The sequence below is a fragment of the Dermacentor silvarum genome, chromosome 1, assembly GCF_013339745.2.
Source record: "Dermacentor silvarum isolate Dsil-2018 chromosome 1, BIME_Dsil_1.4, whole genome shotgun sequence".
Lineage (NCBI taxonomy): Eukaryota > Metazoa > Arthropoda > Arachnida > Ixodida > Ixodidae > Dermacentor > Dermacentor silvarum.
In genome coordinates this window covers 192,019,836-192,039,638 of record NC_051154.1, presented here as the reverse complement: position 1 = coordinate 192,039,638, position 19,803 = coordinate 192,019,836, and the positions used below count along the sequence as shown (strand labels likewise).

The 19,803-nt window shown below is 47.9% G+C and overlaps 1 protein-coding gene across 3 annotated transcripts in view; it reads right to left on the bottom strand.

Annotated features, from left to right (window-relative positions):
* Nucleotides 1-9,902: 9,902 nt before the first annotated feature.
* LOC119450974 (F-box/LRR-repeat protein 12) overlaps nt 9,903-19,803 on the bottom strand; it is an 82,804-nt gene continuing 72,903 nt past the window's right edge. Inside the window, exons 1-3 of one of the 3 annotated variants that reach the window (XM_037714412.2) lie at nt 18,895-19,203; nt 12,781-13,003; nt 9,903-11,874 (exon numbers count right to left, since the gene is read on the bottom strand). In XM_037714412.2, the coding sequence (XP_037570340.2) occupies nt 11,194-11,874; nt 12,781-13,003; nt 18,895-18,977 (987 nt within the window). In that variant the 5' untranslated portion in view covers nt 18,978-19,203 and the 3' untranslated portion in view covers nt 9,903-11,193. Of the gene's footprint in view, nt 11,875-12,780; nt 13,004-18,894; nt 19,204-19,803 lie in introns of those variants that run through there. The other 2 variants (XM_049658671.1, XM_049658656.1) reach the window with 2 other exon arrangements.

Here is a 19,803-nt window from a genome sequence, read left to right as displayed (position 1 = left end):
GCTGCTAGCGTGGACGTGCCTTAAACGGAACTGGATCCGCCTCGCCTCCCTCAGATCATGAATACATTTGGTGAGCCTGTATCTTCTTTCTGCGCGTCGGCGAATCGCTCGAAGCCTTCCAATTCACCATCATATTCATTATACTTTGGAGAAGGCCTAAAAGTGAACATAGCCTCTTGCAGTGCATTTCTAATCTGATTCTACAGAAATGATGGGTGGCCTTCTTGACATTCGTCTTCCATAAGCGATCTGAAATTCGTCAAGTCTATTCTACAGAGGGCAGTAGATAGAGACTTGGCTATCTTGGAGGTAGGAACGTGATCACTTCCATGGGTTTCTATGCCTGAGAACCACTTAATTTTATACTGCTTCGACGACACTGAGAGACGAAAGTCAAGTCCAGACAGTTGCTGTAGGTTAGTCCACGTAAATATGTCGGGCTGCCGTCATTGAGGTAACAAAGCTCTTGGTACGAGGCAAATGCAACTAGTTTTATTCCCTTGGAGTCCATCTTCACACTCCCCCAGAGCGGGTGGTGTGCGTTATAATCTCCACTAAGGATCCAAGGGCCAGGTGTTGCGGATAACAAAGCACCCAGTCGTTGCGTCTCAAAGCGACCGGTTGGAGAAATATATGCAGCGACGAGAGTGAATGTATGTTTCTTTGTTTTTAGAGTTAAACACACGTATTGTTCGTCGTCGTGAGGCACAACTGAAGGTAGCACGTAAGTGAGTTCACACCGAACATAAACGACGACCTTGCTGAGGACATTACACGACGCGGATGAGAAAGCTTCATAGCCCGATAGCCGGATTGTAGTTTGAAGGTTTGATTCGCAGACGACGATGATGGGAAATTTGTTCGCAAAAATGAAAGGTCGAAAATCCGAAATTCTTGATCTGAGGCCTCGAGCATTCCACTGAAAAAGGAATGCTTCCTTGACATCTTTACGGAACGACAGCGGTGAATGAGCCATGATGCTATTCAAGACTTGCAAGTACTGGATTCATCGCGTCCAGTACCTGCAGTGCGCTGCGAGCATTCGGGGTGTTTAGGTTCGTCAGTAACGTACGCATCACATTCATGAGTGACTTCAGCATGGTGATCACTAGCAGGTCCTGGCCTTCTGCACGGACTGCTGCAGGGCCTGTTGTCGGGCCATTCGTAGTTGTTGGACGATTCGTGTTTCGTAGTTCTGCGAGTTGGCATGGCTTCGGTAAAGGTGGCCATGCTTCCTTTGAGTCATCGATGGCGGGCGTTCATCTCTCATCTGCGCTGGTAATGCACGAGGTCAGCGGTTGACGACCAGCCTTCTCTGGTTTCTGCACTTCCTTAGAACTACCACAGTGTTTTCTTGACTTGCGGTGCCGGGAACGTCGGCGTCGGCGTCGCACTTTAGTTGCGGCTTCTTTATGCGTCGTATGATCTCTAACCATCTGCCTCAAGATCTTCTGTTCATTTTTCTGGAACGGGCAATCTTTCGAAGTCGCAGCGTGCGCACCCTTGCAGTTGGAGCACTTGAAATCGGTCATGCGACAAGTGTCGGAGCTATGCGACTCAGAACAACCTGAGCCTGCACACAGCACTCACGTGTCCAATTCTCTGACAATTGCGACACTGTAGGGGCTTGGGCACGAAAGGTCGTACAGTATGACGAAAATGGCCGACCTTTACATACGATGGTAGGCTATCCCCTTTGAAGAGGAAGGAGCTTCACGCAAGTTGACTTGCCAACACGATGAGCTTGTATTATGGGAATGCTCTCTGTCCTTGTTTTGATCAATATAGGCAAATCATTGTCACTGATTGAGACGTCCATGTTGTAAACCACTCCTGCAGTGGTTTACAAGGTCTGAGGAGTGTGGCAGCGCACTTTGATGTTATCTAGCTGCGTAATCTTCATCAACGAATCCAAGGCGCTTCGGTTAGTAACTTCGATAGCGAGGACGTTCTTGCGATTATTGATTCTGACGTCTTTTATCTCGCCTGGAGCGAGAGACTCCAGATAAATAGAGATGGCCTGTCTATTGAGTCGGTTGAGTTTGTCCGTAGCCGCCTCAGGAACGAAGATAATTGTATGCTCCGGAGCTCTCGGCGTAGGAGTCACAATCGACTTACTTGATGCGGAGCATCCGCTGACATTTCGTCTTTTCGCTTTCCGGCGTGTGTAGACCTCGAAGCCTGCATCATCCGAAGTGGTGTCACTCGAGGGAGAGTACAGCTCGGTGTCATCGCTCTCAGCTTCGCTCCGAAGGCAGTTCCTCTTCCTTGGAGTAGCTCCCGCAGACGCTGGCAGGACTGGACGGTGCTCGACCGATACCACTTCAATCGCCGAGAAAGGGAGCGGCGTCTCCCAGCAGAAACCGGTGAAAATGTATAATATTCCAGAGAGACCAAAACAGTGATGTGCAGAACAACCACTTCGTCGTTTTCTTTGATCCGCAAGATACACAAAGTCGCTCTTGGTGTTCCGATTAGAGCATCCACACAAAGGGTGATGGCCACAGCCACAATTAATACCCTTCAAGAATTAACCGAAGCACATCTATCATCGCAATGTCAAGGACACTCTGGCTCATTTACTAGAGTGCCCGTGGCGCCCCGAAGACGCCATTACCAAACATAAAACGACCGAAGACGTGAACCTCCTCGCCGAGACGTGGGAGGCCACGATCTCCACCCCGGCCCTGGACGACCAACGACGTTTTGTTGCCAGAGCCCGGGATGCTATCGCGGCCATAGGATTCCTGGAATGAGTGACCCTCCCACCAAGAGTGATCCAAAGCTCAAACGCTCGGGAACACTGTGTCGAAAATTAAAGTTTATTTCATCATCATCATCTATAAATTTCTTTCTCATGATCAGGGTCCCCTGTGAGTAATTGACCTAGATAAACGTACTCCTTTACAGACTCTATAGAGGCTGACTGGCGATCCTGAATTTTTGTTCTCTTGCCAGTCAATTGAACATCATGTTTCTCTTCTGCATATTAATCTTCAACCCCACTCTTACACTTTCTCGGTTAAAGGAGTACTGACACAAAATTTTGAAGTCGAGATAACTCGTGAGATCGATTTAGGTGGACACACAAACATCGTCTACAAAATATCAGCGGCGAATATAGCTTAGAACATATTTAAAATCAATTTTAAAAGTACGTGCGCGCAGCCACCCGCAAAGGCGCAGCACCTCGCGACATTGACATCAAGGAAGGATTGTAAATAACCAAGAAAACGCTACGTCACCGTAACAGTTTTGCCTCAAATAGCCTAGCGTTCAGTTAGCATCGTTACCGCTCCGATCGTCCCGGTGCTTTTTTTTTTTTTTTTTTCTCTCTCTCTCTCTCCCTGGTCGAGACGCTGGCCTCGTTCGCCGCTGACGTCGGCACAAAATCGGCTCAATTCTTTCTGACAAGAGATAACTCTTAGAGTAAAGTGACCTCGAAAGTGTGCATGTTATGAAACGTTGTGCGATATAGTTAATCGTTGGCGTGATTTTGGCTCGCAAGCGGTCAGCGCAGCCGCCGCAGCAATCGTCTCTACGAAGCGGCTCGCCTTTGCGAGCCGCTTCGTAGAGACGCTTCGGTGTTTCGTAGAGACGCTTCGTAGAGACGCTTCACTTCGCTTCGGTGTTTTCTCATCGCTACCAACGCCGTCGGCAAAACTAATTGTACTGTCAGTTATGAGCGACATAAATGTGCAGACGTTGATTGTGTTGACGAATATAGGTGCTTTGTTACGGGCAGTAGCGCACCCAGGATCTCTGCCAGGGGGGGGGGGGGGGGGGGGTTGCAGTTTGCAAATACCATCTAAACAGCACTAATTTCGATTTCTTCACGGGAAATTGCCAATAAAATGCGCTTTTGGCGAGTGTGCAGACGATTGCGCGTCTTACATCTTAGTTGCAGTACTCAAATGCGTAAGGAAAGAAAAGGGGTTAAACAAAAGGGGGGGTTAAGTCGGCCTCAGGGGAGGGTTCCAGCGCCAATATCGGCTATCCCCGTTTGTTCTCTGATACACACCGCTCTCTTCCTGTCTCTTAACGTTAGTCCTAAGATTTTTCGTTCCATCACTCTTTGTGCGGTACTTAACTTGTTCTCGAGCTTCTTTGTTAACCTCCAAGTTTCTGCCCCATATGTTAGCACCTGTAGAATGCAATGATTGTACACTTTTCTTTTCAACGACAGTGGTAAGCTCCCAGTCAGGATTTGGTAATGCCTGCCGTATGCACTCCAACCCAATTTTATTCTTCTGTGAATTTCTTTCTCATGATCAGGGTCCCCTGTGAGTAATTGACCTAGACAAACGTACTCCTTTACAGACTCTAGAGGCTGACTGGCGATCCTGAATTCTTGTTCCCTTGCCAGGCTATTGAACATTATCTTTGTCTTCTGCATATTCATCTTCAACCCAATTCTTACACTTTCTCGATTAAGGTCCTCAATCATTTGCTGTAATTCGTCCCCGTTATTGCTCAATAGGACAATGTCATCTGCAAACCGAAGATTGCTCAGGTATTCGCCGTTGATGCTCACTCCCAAGCCTTCCCAGTGAAAGAGCTTGAATGCTTCTTCTAAGCCTGCAGTGAATAGCATTGGAGTGAAAGTTATTTCACTCACTCACTCAATAGCATTGGAGTGATTGTGTCTCCTTGCCTGACCCCTTTCTTGGTAGGTATCTTTCTACTTTTCTTCTGGAGAACCAAAGTTGCTGTGCAATCCTTGTAGATATTTGCCAATATGTTTACGCATGCCTCCTGTACTCCTTGATTATGCAATGCCTCTATGACTGCTGGTATCTCTACTGAACCAAATGCCTCTTCATAATCTATGAAAGCCATATAGAGAGGTTTATTGTACTCCGCAGATTTCTCAATTACCTGATTTATGACATGGATATGATCCATCGTAAAATCGGCGACATCGATAAGCCGCCTCAAATAGCCGTTGGCTGCAAACACCGCGTTTATGAAATTGATGACGTAGCCATAAAAGTACAAGCGCGTGGCTGCTGCACATATTACCGCGCCAAGTAGTCCGGCAGCGTTTGACAGTGCTTTTGGTTGCTCGGACAAGACGCTGAATCGACGCAGCTTCCACGTGCGACAGTTTCGCGTTTGGCCTGGATCGGAAGGAAAAAGCCGCTAAATAAGTAAACATTTACACTCAGTGGTGTGTTATGTCTTATTTAACTGTTACTAATAAGCTGTTTGTTTTCTCTTGCCCAGCCTAAACTACGTGGATTAAAACAATTAAGGGATTCTTTTTAGAAGCGCTCTCAGTTGTGCTCGCTTTGTCTCCTTAGGTTTCCCTTCATAGCCACAGAAAGTTGTCCGCGAGTATATCCCTATTAGAGTACGTGGCACACGGAACAGCCGACAAAAACTCGAGACTCAGAGAGGCGTTTATTAGCGTCCACCTCAGCCCAGAACGTCCAAGAAGGCAGGCTAGTCCCTTCGAACGCGCTCACGCGCTCCCTGGCCCGATGCTCGTTCTCTTCTTTCTTGTAGAATGAACGCGGGAAATTCAACACATTTCCGGCCGCGAAGTGCGATCATGCCTGTTGTTCAAGCGGAAACAGTCTTTGGATGGCCCTTGTCACGAGGCCGTCTTGTCGCTTTATCTTGCAAGAGCGAACGTGTCCATCTTCTCCTGCGTAGACTTCAATCATCCTTGCATATTGCTCCCTGATGACTTGTTGCTTTAGTTGCTCCACCGCATGCTCAAACTCTGACAGATTGCTTCTGAGAAAACTGTTCTCTTCATTTTGGGCTGCCCTACTCGTGGCTCCTGCTTGCACCTCCTGCTTCATGTTTTCCATCTCGGTAGAGATCCTTTCGAGGGCAATGTCTGTCTGGCAGCGCTGCTCCAGAGATGTGGCAAGCAAGCGCTCCAGACTGGTTGCGTCGGAGCGAGCCGTAGCTACTTCGGTACGTGCCAGAGAAAGATCCTCCTCTAGGCGCCTCAAGTGCCCAGAAATCTGATTTTTGACAGTTTGTTCTTTGGCGAGCTGGTCCTGAAGCGATTCCACTTGCTCGACGAGCCTTGCGCGCATGTCTGAGCTCTTTTGTTTTGGCCACTTTAATCACATACTGCTGGATTTGAAGTTCAAGGTCTTTCTTCTGTTGTACATCATTCTCCAAGTCAGATGACATGTTCTTGTGATCTTTCGCCAAAAGTGTAAAGTTCTTATGAAGTCTTTGGTTCTCATGCAGGAGGTGGGAATGGGACTCGGCTGCTGATGCAGCTTCTGCTTCCATCTCTCTCACTCGGCATGTGAGCCTCACGACATCACTCTCCTTGCTGTTTCGGTTGTCTTGCCGCTTGTCAATCTGTGATTATGTAGCTCGGCATGTGAAGTGGGCAGTCTGTGTATCTTTATCCTTTTCCTTGAGTTTTTCAGTGAGCAGGGCAAGCTGGCGAGCCTGGCTGTCCCTCTCCACAAGCAAGTGATCATGCTGCTTCGACAGGTTCTCCAGTGTGGCTGTCAGCTTGTCGACTTCTCTCTGGAGCAACTCCAGCAGACTCAACGACTGCTCATCTTCTGCAGACGGCTGGCTTGCTTGCAGATTCATGACTGGTGAGTTGATTGGCTTTGACGACAAGTGCTCGGTGCTCCCTTGAAAGATCCATCCGAGCTTTGAGTTCATAGCGATGAGTGTTTCCTCGTTTCCCGGTCTGGAGAGTTCACCTGTCATTACCGCCCACATCTGGTCTGAGCCAATTAGTACACTTACTCCGTTTTCTCTTTCAATGGACGGGTGGATCAGTTCATCGGCGATATCGTGCCCGGTTGTTTTAATGATGTGACGAACGAAGAAGTCATCGTGTTGGCTGATCTGTCGTGGCAAATGTGGGGTATCTCGACGGCTCTCAATGCAACTTCAACGTCGGAATGCTGACTTCGGAGGTGAAGCTCAACGATGCGAAATCTTTCGGTGTGCAACTGCTGACACTGGCGAAAGTGTTTATTGCTATGGTATCAATTAAAGCCAAGACACCTCAACTTTAACCGCCTTGAAAGAGCTTCTGTTACGAACGTACGTTCACTTCCTCCGTCGAACACGCCTCTGATGTAACGGCATGAATAATCTGTCACTGCCCATGCTCGGAAAGTCTGTAGGAGCACACACGTCAAAGTGTCACTCCTTTCGTTGCTCTTAGTTGTAGCCGCGCATACAGTCGTACTGCTGCCTTTCACGTCTTCATAGGCCTTTCGGTTTAGTTTATCTGGGTCGCAAATACTAGACGCATGACGACCTCTGCAGCCGGAGCACGCAATTCTCCGTCTGCAATCCCTTGCACGGTGGCCTTTAATGGTGCATCGAAAGCACCGCATGTCGGCGGCGAGAAGTTTCTTCTTCTCTGACAGCGATAGGTCTGTACGGCAAGACTCCGTCAAATGCTGCGTTGACTTGCAGAAAATGCAGCCCGTATCCGGAGGTGGTTTTGAAGCTTGGTTATGAAGCACTGATGACGTTGGGATCGCACTGTCAAACCGGCGGTTCTTATTGTCTCTAGGATGAGTCGCCTCGTCATACACTTTTTGCTCCCCAAAGTCACTCTTTTCTAGGCTTTCCAGTTCAATAGAGACGAACTGCAGCAGTCGCTCTAACTCCGTGGCTTGCTGAACGTTGTCATTGGCGGAACTTGCAGCTTGTGTAGCGCAAGATCTGTGATACGCTACGACAATGTCACGTGGCAGTGCCCTGAGCAGAACGTCGCATAGCATCGACGAGAAAGACGACTTGCTCACGCCAAGCGCCTCCAGTCCCCGCGTGTTAATGAGCACCTGGCCGTACAACTTGCGAAGTTTTGTTACTTCATTAGAAGAACGCACAGGAGTGAGCCTTCGAAGCCTTGAGAAATACTCCTGCTCCAACCGCTTCTTGTCCCCGAAACGTCTTTTTGGCATGTCCAAGGCGTCAACGTAACACGCTTCGGTGGTAGGCAGCCCCGCTATAGCTGTCGCCGCGTCTCCTTTCAAAAATAACCTCAGGTAGTTGAATTTGTCGGTAGCTGTAAGAGTTCCGTTCTGGTTGATGATCTGGTCGAATTGCTCCCAGAACGCGTCCATTTGCTCAGATCACCGTCGAAAGCATTAATTACCAGCTTCGGCAACTTGACTCCTGGCCTTTCAGAATGCCCTGTGGCCACCGGCATGTCGCGAACATCGACTGGCGATGACAATGGTTTCGGACTGCTGGCGGCGCTTGCTCTGGAGCTCGGCTAAGATGCAGGTCGCGTTGTCCTCATACTCAATTACGGTTGCGTAATCCGCCTCGAATGCCTCGTCACTTATGTGGCTTTCTAATTCATCATTAATCTTCTTCAATTCATCGTTATTATTCTTGAGCCGCTCGTAAATACAGTCAATCTGTCGCAATGTCGCGGCATTGTTTTCTTGCACCGCACTTGACTCTTGAATGATCCTGGTGTTTTGGGCCCTTCTTGTGGCTCGCTTCAACTTGAGCTTATCCATGGCGGTCCGCTGATCCGTATACCTCCGTGGTTCGTGGCAGTGGTTCCAGTCGGTAGCCACCAGCGAAGTCCCTTGACGGTAGCTCCCGGCTGTTGCCTCCCGGGTTCTTCGGCACCAAATATTAGAATACGTGGCACATGGAACAGCCGACAAAAACTCGAGACTCAGAGAGGCGTTTATTAGCGTCCACCTCAGCCCAGAACGTCCAAGAAAGCAGGCTAGTCCCTTCGAACGCGCTCACGCGCTCCCTGGCCCGATGCTCGTTCTCTTCTTTCTTGTAGGATGAACGCGGGAAATTCAACATCCCTATATGAAAATGACATTAACGTGACAAAATTATTTCGAAGAACAAATGAGCAATAAAAAAAAATACGAGCGAACACATTCGCTAGTAATCAGCGGGCCCGACGTCCAGGTTTGCGTTGAGCACCTCACTGGTCATCAGCTGCACCGAAGTTTTGTCTCCTTATAAAAAAACGTAAGTGCTTTTCCATCATTTTGATAAACATTTTTTTTATTTCAGTTTCTTATACCGCATTTTGGCAGGTTGTTACGAGCGCGAAATGCAGTGACGTGAAATGTTTTAAAAATGATCTTTTTACAAACGAACTATTGCGCGTCATGCGGTTCGCTTGAATTGGCTATAAACGCGAAGCGTACAAACACGAGGTTCTGACAGAGGTCGCGATGACTTAATTTGGGGTAAATAATGTATGACCATTGTCACAGACCCCGGTGAACGAGGCGCAGACGCCGGACTAAATTCCAAAGCCGAATTATCAGCTTCCGAAAATAATCCCACGAAAGCAAGGACAATTAAGAATGGGCCCTCTGGTGCGCCAGCGAACGCCGGTTGCTGTCCAAAGACCGAGTCAGAGCCCAGAGTTGTCAAAACACAACAAAATATATTCTTCACACAAGGCAGTTACACACACACTTGCACACTTAGGCTAGATACAACACAATACAAATCAGATGGGTATTAACAAACACAAGAAAATAATACACGACAAGCACTAAGAGTCCAACACGTAAAGTACAAAATGAAAAGGAACACTAAGTGTCCAATCGTATTCACCGTGCTGGTTGGTCTTGGAGTCAGACGATCTCGGCGTAGCTCGAGCAAATCTCGAAGAAAGAACTTCTTCCGGAAATGCAGACGCTCGATGAACTCGTCGACTAGCTTGCCGGGGAATCCCCTTCTTCCGCAGACGCTCGGTCTTCACGTTACATCACTTCACCTGTGCGGACTGAATTCTTGAATTCCCGAATTCCTGGATTCCTCCATCTGATTCTCGCACGGCGGTTATATAGCTCCCACAGGCGTTCTCGAACTTTCCTATCGGTGTCGTGATCTCGTAGCATGGCCAACGCTTCGCGTCTTTTCTCGTACCTTCGACCGCTGCTGTCGGAACATTCTCGAGGGGGGGTGATGACTCATCCTGTTGACGCGCGCTCACGCTGTAGTTATGTCTGTCGACTCGCCGGGTGAGAAGGTGTCTCGGCGCGCGCGTGCTCTCTCTCTCTCTCTCTCTCCGGTTAACGTCGCTCCGTCGAGTCTCTTCCAGACGTTTCGGCGCCGTTGTTAGCGTTGCTGTTTGAGGCGTAGGCGCTGTCCGCCTCTGTTGAAGTTGCCGCGGGGCCGGCGTGTTCTTTCGCTGGCTTGCGTGACACGCGGCGCGCGCTTGGATTACGCGCTCTTTTGTGACAATCATGAACTAATTCTTTGCTCTTGCCTAACTGCTACTCCCTTTTTTTAAAGGATACAACGCCAAGGATCTCACAGCAACAATCTCACAAAAAGAAACATTTCCATAATATCTAAGGTGCAACTACAACTAACGCCCAGAATGCTGAAGCTGCTTCGCATAACTACAGTCTCATTTCTGCGGTTCCCAAGTTTGACTGATTGAATAATGTAATAAATGTGTGATGCAATCTTCGCAACGCTTCCAATTTGTCAGACCTTTATTTTCAGTAGCTCCTTTCGCAACCTGTGGCTTCAGCTGCACATCGCGTCAAGAGCTTAGATATTTATCAATACTCCAATAAGATCCCGTAAATATATACATAAGGTGACAGACGTTAATAGCGTCCAATAAATGAAATTAATAGTTGCGGCTCTGAGCATTATAGGGTGGTGTGCTGGTGTACTGGGTGATCTAAAGTTATAAATTTTCAGGTTAGCATAAATTTATAAGCAGCGTTGAACATGTTTTTATTCACATACTGTGACCAACTCTGGACAATGTTTCTAGATTGTGTAAAGGGAAAATGTTGGTAGGAGGTTTGAAATAATTCAGTCATAATGAGGCCTAAAAACTGTCAGTAGAAAGCTGGTAGGATGTTGACAAAGTATACAAACATGCTTCTATTCAATGTTGGTGGCCAATTGTTAGAACAATGTTACTAGGGTGTCTAAAGAAAGCGCTAGTAAATTTTTAATAGGACGTTTACAGATAGCCTATGAACATGCTTCAATTTAATGAATGCTAATAGGAGGTCTAAAGAAACGTGTTTCTACACAGTTAGTAGGAAGTTCACAGACAACCTATGAGCATGTTTCTAAATAATGTTGGTGGCCAATTGCTTCTAGGGTGTTACTAGGGAGTTGTTAGGAAGCCTAAAGACCGATGGAAGGATTTCTATTGACTGTTGGTAGGTTCTAGTAACAATAGTCTAAAAGCGGTCTAAAACATGTTGAGAGAAATTTTTATAAGGGCACGGAGTGGCCACAGAACGCCGCGCTGCGCGGGTTGCCGGGTCCCACCTCCAGGTACTGACAGGAACTGGGTAGGTACTGTTCCACGTGCTCCTTGGCGGCAGGCGACATGTCGGCACTCGTCGCGGCTAACCACTGCAACCGGGGCGTCATCTGTAGGAGCTTGTTCAAATGCAGCTCCTGTATCTGCGTGCACCTGAGGCAGACGTGGGTGAGGCGGAGCGGGCGTTGGTTTCTCAGGAGGCGCCAAACCGTTTCGAACACCTCCCCATCGAAGCCTGTGTGGCCCAGAAACAGATACTGGAGGTTGGCGCCCTGAAGGAGCACCACCTGCACCTCCCGGTTGCAGACGAAGATGCGCTCGATGTTGAGCAGGACAAGGTTGGTGATCATCGGCCTGCTCGGGGCAAAGCTAGTGGCGAGGAGTGGGTAGCAGCCTTCGAGCACCAGGCCGCGCAGCGAATGAAACTGTGTAAGTGAAGCCATGTCGAACCACGGCAAGAAGATGCAGTTGGCCAGGTCAAGAAACCGCAGGGAGCTGACCGCCAACGGTTCCCGTTTGTCTCGAAAGACGTCGGTAATAAAGAGAGACCTCTTCAATGACAGGTGCGTGAGCCTGGTGGTGAGGTCCGCCAGAGAACGTTCCAGCCAAGCGTCAGTCAGCTGCAAGACCTGCGAAACGTGAGGGGAGGATTTTCTTATTGCGAAGCTGTTTATTTGGGACGACAACTGCTGGCAAACGTGAAACGGTAAATGCGCGAGTTTTGAGTGTGTGGGTCCTGTATGGTCACACGAGTAAGTGTGGAAAGTAGGTGCCCACTGGGTAGACGAAGGCTCGAAGGGGGTGTGGAGGGTGTTGCATTTCTTCCTCGTTTTTATTAAGCTTGGCTGAGAAATTTCGGCCAAGTTTGGGTTACGCTTTTGACCTCGTCGCGCATTCTGAGCCACGGTAATATGTTTTATAGAAAGCTTCCATGCCAGCATAACTGTATTTCAGTAATTGTAACAGCGTGGTTGTCCCGCGGCGTGCTGTACAGGCAGCGCCGCTACGCGCCAGGTGTAGCCACACCAAAAATGAAGGCGTCCGGTGTGATTGCCGCTTAAATTATTTACTCTTCTATAAGACGTTTAAACTCCTAATTTAAACAGCTTAACTTATTAAAAAATGTCTTTCTTTAGTAATTCCGGTTAAAAAGCTTAAGGCCTTGGTGTGGATAATCCAGATACCGTGTTTTTAAACGACCGATGACCTTTTGAGTGTTTCGGGATATCACGTGTAATCGCTGAACAGCTCCTAGCTCCTGTTGCATTTGGCGGTTAACGTGCATTGGGTGCACGCCAAAGAACCCCAACTGGTCAAAATTAATCCGTATCATTCCACTACGGCATGCCTCATCATCAAATCGCGGTTTTGGCACCCGTAAAACCCCAGAACGTAATTTTAATTTCAGTTTCTACCCATCTGAGGTGCCACAGCTCAATGTACGCAGGTCGGATTAGCTTTATATATATATATATATATATATATATATATATATATATACCCCGGTGTATATATACTAGCCGTAGCGTGCTAACCTTGAGAGAAGGGCAGTGGTCTCTTAGGTGTCCGAACACCATGGCTGTGGGTCCACGTGCAGTGGCTGTTTTGAACCCCGTGATCTTCAGCTCGACGAGGTTGGCGCCAGCGTTGTCACGGACGAGGTGCCACACCTGGAGAGCTGACAGCGGTTGCGAGGTCACATTGATCACCCGCCGGAGTGACCAGTCGCGAGTCACTCGCCTCCACCGTCGGCACACGCTGAAATGCACAAATGGTATTGTCATACGTCGGTATGCGCGAGTTTCTAGAAGTGCGTTCGAAATGCCTGAAAATTAGGGAAGGTGCGATAATTGAGCCATTTCCTTGCGTTACTTTTACTACAGAGCCTATAGGTCGGCAAAATCACTCATGAGGCCGAATGAGCCCAGCTGAATATAATTTTGACGAGTCTGAATCCGAGTGAATCCTAAAGAATAAAAAAAAAATTTTTTTTTCGGTGAATCTGAATGGAGTAGTGATAATTTTGCCGACCTATAATCAATTTCGGAAAAGGCATCGCTAATATCGCGGCGACGGCGGCAACGTGCTCCGAACAAATCCTTTAAAAACGATTAAAAAGAACTCCAGCCCAGAACTCCGCGCCAGCTGCGTTGTCGGTAGCGCAACGCCCGGATCTATGCTGCATCCTAAAATCACTGAACATCTTCCAATTTCCTACACTAACATGCCAGCTTTGCGTATCCTCGTAGCGTCTGCCTCAAGCGCCGAAACCATCGCAGCGCCGGAAACGCAAGTTGCCGCCGCTCAGTCTATAGACTAACGGCGCCATGCTACGACACGCTTAAAGGGACACTAAAGCAAAACAATAACTCTGCCGTCGTTAATTACACTGTAATAGGTCAATTATTAGAAGAGAAAATGAAGCTCAAAGTTACGTTTTCTTGAATTTCGCGCGGAAAACCCAACGTCAACACTTCCGTGTGAGGTCACGACTTCTAAAGTAATTTTTCGTATTTGGGCCACGTTGGCTCAGTAAAGGTTCGCGAAACTTGCCATATTCAGTCTTGGGCTGAACGCCCGTTTCCCGTGCATTGGGGACACGTTAAAGATCCCCTGGTGGTCAAAATTAATCCGGAGTCCCCCACTGCGGCTTGACTCATAATCAAATCGTGGTTTTGGCATGTAAGGTTTTGGCTCCTAAAACCCCAGAATTCAATTCAACTCTTGTGGGATCTGTAAAGCAACCTCGGACCCGAAGCGTCCCCAACGAAGTACCCAACGACCAGAAGCAACATAGAACCCAATGAGCGTCCGAGGTTGTTGCACAACCTCGGAGACGCGCTGAAGCTATAGGAGCAGCACGAAACTCTCGCTAACCGCTGCTGCCGCTCTTCATCACGTCAGTGTTCTGACAGCGGATGTCCGCGGTAATCAAGCTTGATCTCTTCGTGTTTGACTGTGTGTGCGTGACACGATGCTTGTTAATTAGTAAGCGAATGTTTACTGCAATTTACGCGGACGATAAAACTATACGACCCTTACTTCGTATAGTTGTCTAATAATTTGCTATCACAATCAATGTTTTACCTTTCGGACGAAACTGCGCGCTTTTAATGCACTTAGCATTATTTGCCTGTTTCACCCACTCTGGCAGGCTGCTGCTGTCTGCTATTCATCCCCTGAAACGTCACTCTCGCTCGCGAAAAATAACAAGGAAATTACATATTAGACTGATGAAAGTGAGAACGCGCGCTCTTCTAGTTGTAGTCTCAAGTTTGCACTCTTTTGGGCTTATCTTGTCCCCAAACAATAATCGTCATCCATCTTGCGTGTTCGACGCCAACTAGGGTAACTAGGTATGTACCACTGGGAATGTGCCGCTATACAATGAAGAAAAAGATCCCTTAAATTTATCCGATGCATAGGGGAATCGAAACCACGCAACAAACGTTCCTCAAGGACGGCAACCCGACGCATTGCAGGGTGCGCCACAAATGCACTGGGTACGTGCCGCTTTTCAATGAACGCCTTTAACGCCAACGCTTTAGCGAACAGCGCCATGAATTCACTGGGTATCTGCTGGGTAGCTCCCGCTCTTCAGTGAACCTCTCGCCAGCTTGCGTCACTGTGTTTGTGCCACTAAGTGAGCATCAAGCGAGGGAACAATCCTCAGCGATCGCAGGCACCATCGCGCCACGTTTCTCGTCTCGGAGGCCACGCTCGGACTTCTCGGTTGTGCCACTGGATGGCGCAGCGTGTCCAGAATGAAGACTGGAGCGGACGCATGCCGCGTTTCTCAGCGTTCGCACGCACCGGCCCGCCATCCATTTAGGAGGCCACGCGCAGGCTTCGCGGCAGCGGCGCCAGATGGCGCTGAGTGTTCTTATGAAACACTTAGGGAATGCCATCGAGCAAGTGATTGGAACAAAGAAAATTCCCGTTGGATGGCGTGAAAGAAAGATGAATCTCATCTACAAAGGCAAAGGAGATAAGGATAAGACGAGCTCGTACAGGCCAGTTACAGTAACGTCGGTGATATATAGAATGGCAATGCAAGCCATAAAATTACAACTGTCGAAGTGGGTGGAGAAAAACGATTTATTGAGGGAACTACAGAATGGGTTCAGGCAAGGCAGACGCTTAGAGGACAATATGTTTGTACTAACTCAGTGCATAGAGATTTCAGTAGCTCAGAAAAGACCTTTATGGATAGCATTTCTAGATATTAAAGGAGCTTATGACAACGTAGACAGGGAATTGTTGTGGGATATTCTTCAATACGAAGGCATATATGACGATTTCGTGGAGCTGCTGAGGGAGATATATAGAGACAACCAAGTACAAGTGGTATGGGAAGGTCGAAAAGGAAATGAAATGGTGGGAATTCACCAAGGATTGAAGCAAGGATGCCCTCTGTCACCATTGTTGTTCACGCTTTACGTCAAGGGTATAGAAAGACGACTGGAAAACAGCGAATTAGGTTTTGATTTATCCTACATGCGTAATGGACAAATGGTGCAACAGAAGCTCCCCGGACTGATGTACGCAGACGACATTGTGCTACTAGCGGACAATAAAAAAGATTTACAGATACTTGCGAATATCTGTGGGAATGTAGCGACAAATCTAGGCCTTAAGTTTAGCACAGAGAAATCAGGAATTACGATCTTTAATGAAGAGACGAGTAACTTCGTGGTGTCAATTCAACAGCAAGTAATACCTATAGTGAAGCAATACAAGTACCTCGGCGTACACATAAACGAAGGAAAGAATTACTCAAGCAACCACCAAGATAATCTGAAAATAAAGGGGAAGCGGAATGCAGCAATAATGAAACACAGAGCACTGTGGGGTCACAATAAGTATGAGGTGGTGCGTGGAATCTGGAAAGGAGTAATGGTGCCAGCGCTAACATTCGCAAATACCATTCTATGCTTAAAATCGGATATCTTGTCGGGTTTGGAAGTTAACCAAAGATCAGTAGGCCGGTTGGCTTTGGGAGCCCACGGTAATACCACAAATGAGGCAGTGCAGGGTGACATGGGTTGGGCCTCTTTTGAAGTCAGAGAAGCACAGTGCAAAATTAGTTTTGAAGAAAGGCTCAGGAACATGGATTAAAATAAATGGGCGGCTAAAGTGCACAAGTATCTCTACATGAAAAGCGTGGACACAGAATGGAGGAAGAGGTCAAGGAAGTTGGCAATCAAGTACAGGATAATCGAAACTGTAAATAGACAACCAGGAGCCATCAGAAAGAAAGTGAGAGAAATAGAGACCGTGAATTGGATGCAACGAATGGAAACAAAAAGGACAATGGAGACTTACAAGAATGAGAAGAAAGAAATTAGAAGGGAAAATCTGTACAATAACACAAAGGGCAGTGCCTTGCTATTTGAGGCTCGAGCCGGTTGCCTAAGGACCAAAACATACCGGAGCAAATATTCGGAACTAGATGAGGCATGTGTAAGCTGCAGTAAAGATCCAGAGACCACTCAGCACATCCTAATGGAATGCTACGGGATCCACCCAGCGAGAGCCATAGGAAACGTGCAACTCCCAGAAGCGCTTGGATTTAAAGTGGAAGGAAACATCAACAGATCAGCCGTAGAGATAAGCAAGAGACGATTAGAGTACTGGTGGAAAAATAGCAGGGAAGAGATTGATACGACCGGATCTCTTAAAATCATAGGTAGCGCTACAAGGTAAATTTTTGAAAAAGATAAAGAATGATGAGAGGTATACAAAAAAAAAAACTAGATAAAGAACATGTATAGTATACCTGATTAAATCAAGCAGGCTAGGTGACTATTTGTCGCCGCCCCGTTTCAAAGGGGATGCCAATAAATCATCATCATCATCGAAGCGAGAAAGAGGAGTTCCGTTGCAGTACACGCCTCATATATAACTCGTTTCGACGGTGGCAGTACATCGTGCCGCTATATTAACGCGACAGCGTTAAGGGCCCCATGTCGCAGAAAACCCGGCGTCAGCGTCGGTGCCGGCGTCAGCGTCGGCGTCCGTGGCGGAGAAAATCATCCCGAACCACCGCGACCGTGCAGGCCCTCCGCGCGGCGAAAGGTGTTAGTGAACAAAAATTGAATTTCTCACAGTAAAATCCGTCAGAAAAATGGTAAAGTACGACTTAACCACAACCTGCAGACATGGTGGCGTCGGATTGTAATTTGAATGTACGAGAAAACATCATTCTGTTATCAAGAAACTCAAACACAAACCCCCTTTTCCAGCATTTATACCATACCAACAGCGGCGCGCTCGGGTAGGTTACTTGTGAAAATCCTATCCACATGGCGCTCGCATCCTCGGCAGGTCAAATTGGGACACGCGCGTGCGTCGAGGCAATATATATAGCAAACAATTAATAAAATAATAAAAAGAAGGTGCTGGGGCCTTTGCGCTTTAATTATAGTGAACTAGTATATTCTAGTTCACTATAGTTTTAATATAAGACGACTTATATTGCCCCCTGGAAAAACGTATGGCCAGCAATGCATTTCTGTCTAAAGTGCAGCCGACTATAAGGGGATCGGGGTAAGCTTGGTGTTTCCCACGTTCTGTGTTATAGTGAAACCGACTCAAAGAAAAATGCGATGCGAACGGGGCCCGAGATCGCGTTCCACTCAGGCGAAGCGTCCTCCAATTTTTCATTCAATGCTAACGCATTACCGTCGACCGTCGTCGTGAGATGGGTTCTGCCGCAATTTTTTTCTTTACCGACTAGGCCACGATTGCGCGCCTATGCTTCTCTCGGGCAAAAACTACCTACGTCCTTGACACGTTCGGTGCGTGCGTCGCGTGCAAGTTTCTGGCATGTTTGCCTCGTGGCAGCTCGCGCTTTGAGACGCTGCAGTACTTCACTCGTAGCAGCTAACGCTACGCAGAAGCCACAATGTACCGCCTTTATGATCGGTCCTGTACCAACGTTTCATCGTCGGAGTGCAAAAATCATCGTTGTTATAACAAAGACCACACGACATGCATATAGGTATCGCTTGCGCTCGTCCAGAACACGGTGTGTAGAACCCAGCAATCGGCATGTCGTAAATTCGCGTGGAGCGTCACCATCTACCGTCCTTTTGCTTCTGTCGTACACACACACGCACACGCACGCACACACACACACACACACACACACACACACACACACACACACACACACACCACACACACACACACACACACACACACACACACACACACACCACACACACACACCACACACACACACACACACACACACACGCACACACACACACACACACACTTGCAACAGGCACATAGATCACGTTAGTCCACTTGGTAACGCTTTGCGTAATTCCAAACGATACTATTCGGAAAGAGCAGCAGCCACAGTCACCAAAGTCCCGCTATGAAACCTTCGCCTTTAAAACTGTAGTGAACCTGAAGTACAATTATTTAGAACGCCTCCATGCTTCCATCAGTCTTCCTCACCCGAGAATCTAATCGCGACCTCGCAGTATGGTGGTTGTCAAGCTAGAGTGAGCTGTGATCAACGACTATGGTACAACAAGCAGACGCATCTCTCTGCAAAAAGGCGATCCACAATTACGAACCCTTCGGGAGAGGCCGCTAAGTTGCCTGCTTTGAAATGAGAAGGACAGCATAGTTACCGTGAGCATTTGCATATGGCCTGGAACTGGAGATGTCGGAAGACTTCCAGCAAAAGGCTGTCCGGCAGGCAGTCGATGTCCATGATATCGGCGCTCCGTCAGATGCTGAAGGCGACAGTCAGCACTTGCGTTCGCACGGTCTCCTTGTTCTCTGGCGGGCGTCCAATGTCCTTTTTCGAATGTGACACGTGTAAGCTGCGTTCTGGCCTCAGGTGCGCGTGCAATGCTGGGAAAGCTACGCAAGAGGTTCGGTAATCAAAATGTATCGCTCTGCGCATCTCGTGGCCACGCTCTTGTTCGCGCGAGCCCAGGGCGAGCGTGCACGTGAGGCGCCGAGACGGGCCCCCTGAAAATGAAAAACCACAAAAGGATAACAACGAAACGTAAAACGATCTAAAAGAATGTATTAAGTGCCGTATAACACAATTTGTTCATTTCTAAGGTATAAAACTTTTTTTTTATTTATTATGGGGCTTACATGAAGAGCAATGTCACGTAGTGGCTGGTAAGAACACCGAACTATTGCTTGGTGCGAACGCAGCTACTACAAGAATTCTTGCTATCTGCCATAGCTTTGCACAACGCGATATATGGAACGGTGTACTGTTATCGGTTATCTCTGATCTGACCAAGCACTCGTGTGCACATGCTCTGTGACGTCACTGAGGAAAAGGGATAAAAAGCGGCTGTCTAATAAACACGGGGCTTTTTGGGTACGTGGCTACATCGGAGTGGCGTCAGTCATTCGCCCGCATCAACGCAACGGCAGCGGACACGACAACGGAGTCAGAGTTTACGTGGAAATTGATACGCATGAGCTCCAGTGGATGGTTTAGAAATCCGCGTATATGCTTTGCACGACGTGGTTGTGGCGTTCACAATGGGAGCCATGTAAAGTAACTCTTGTTA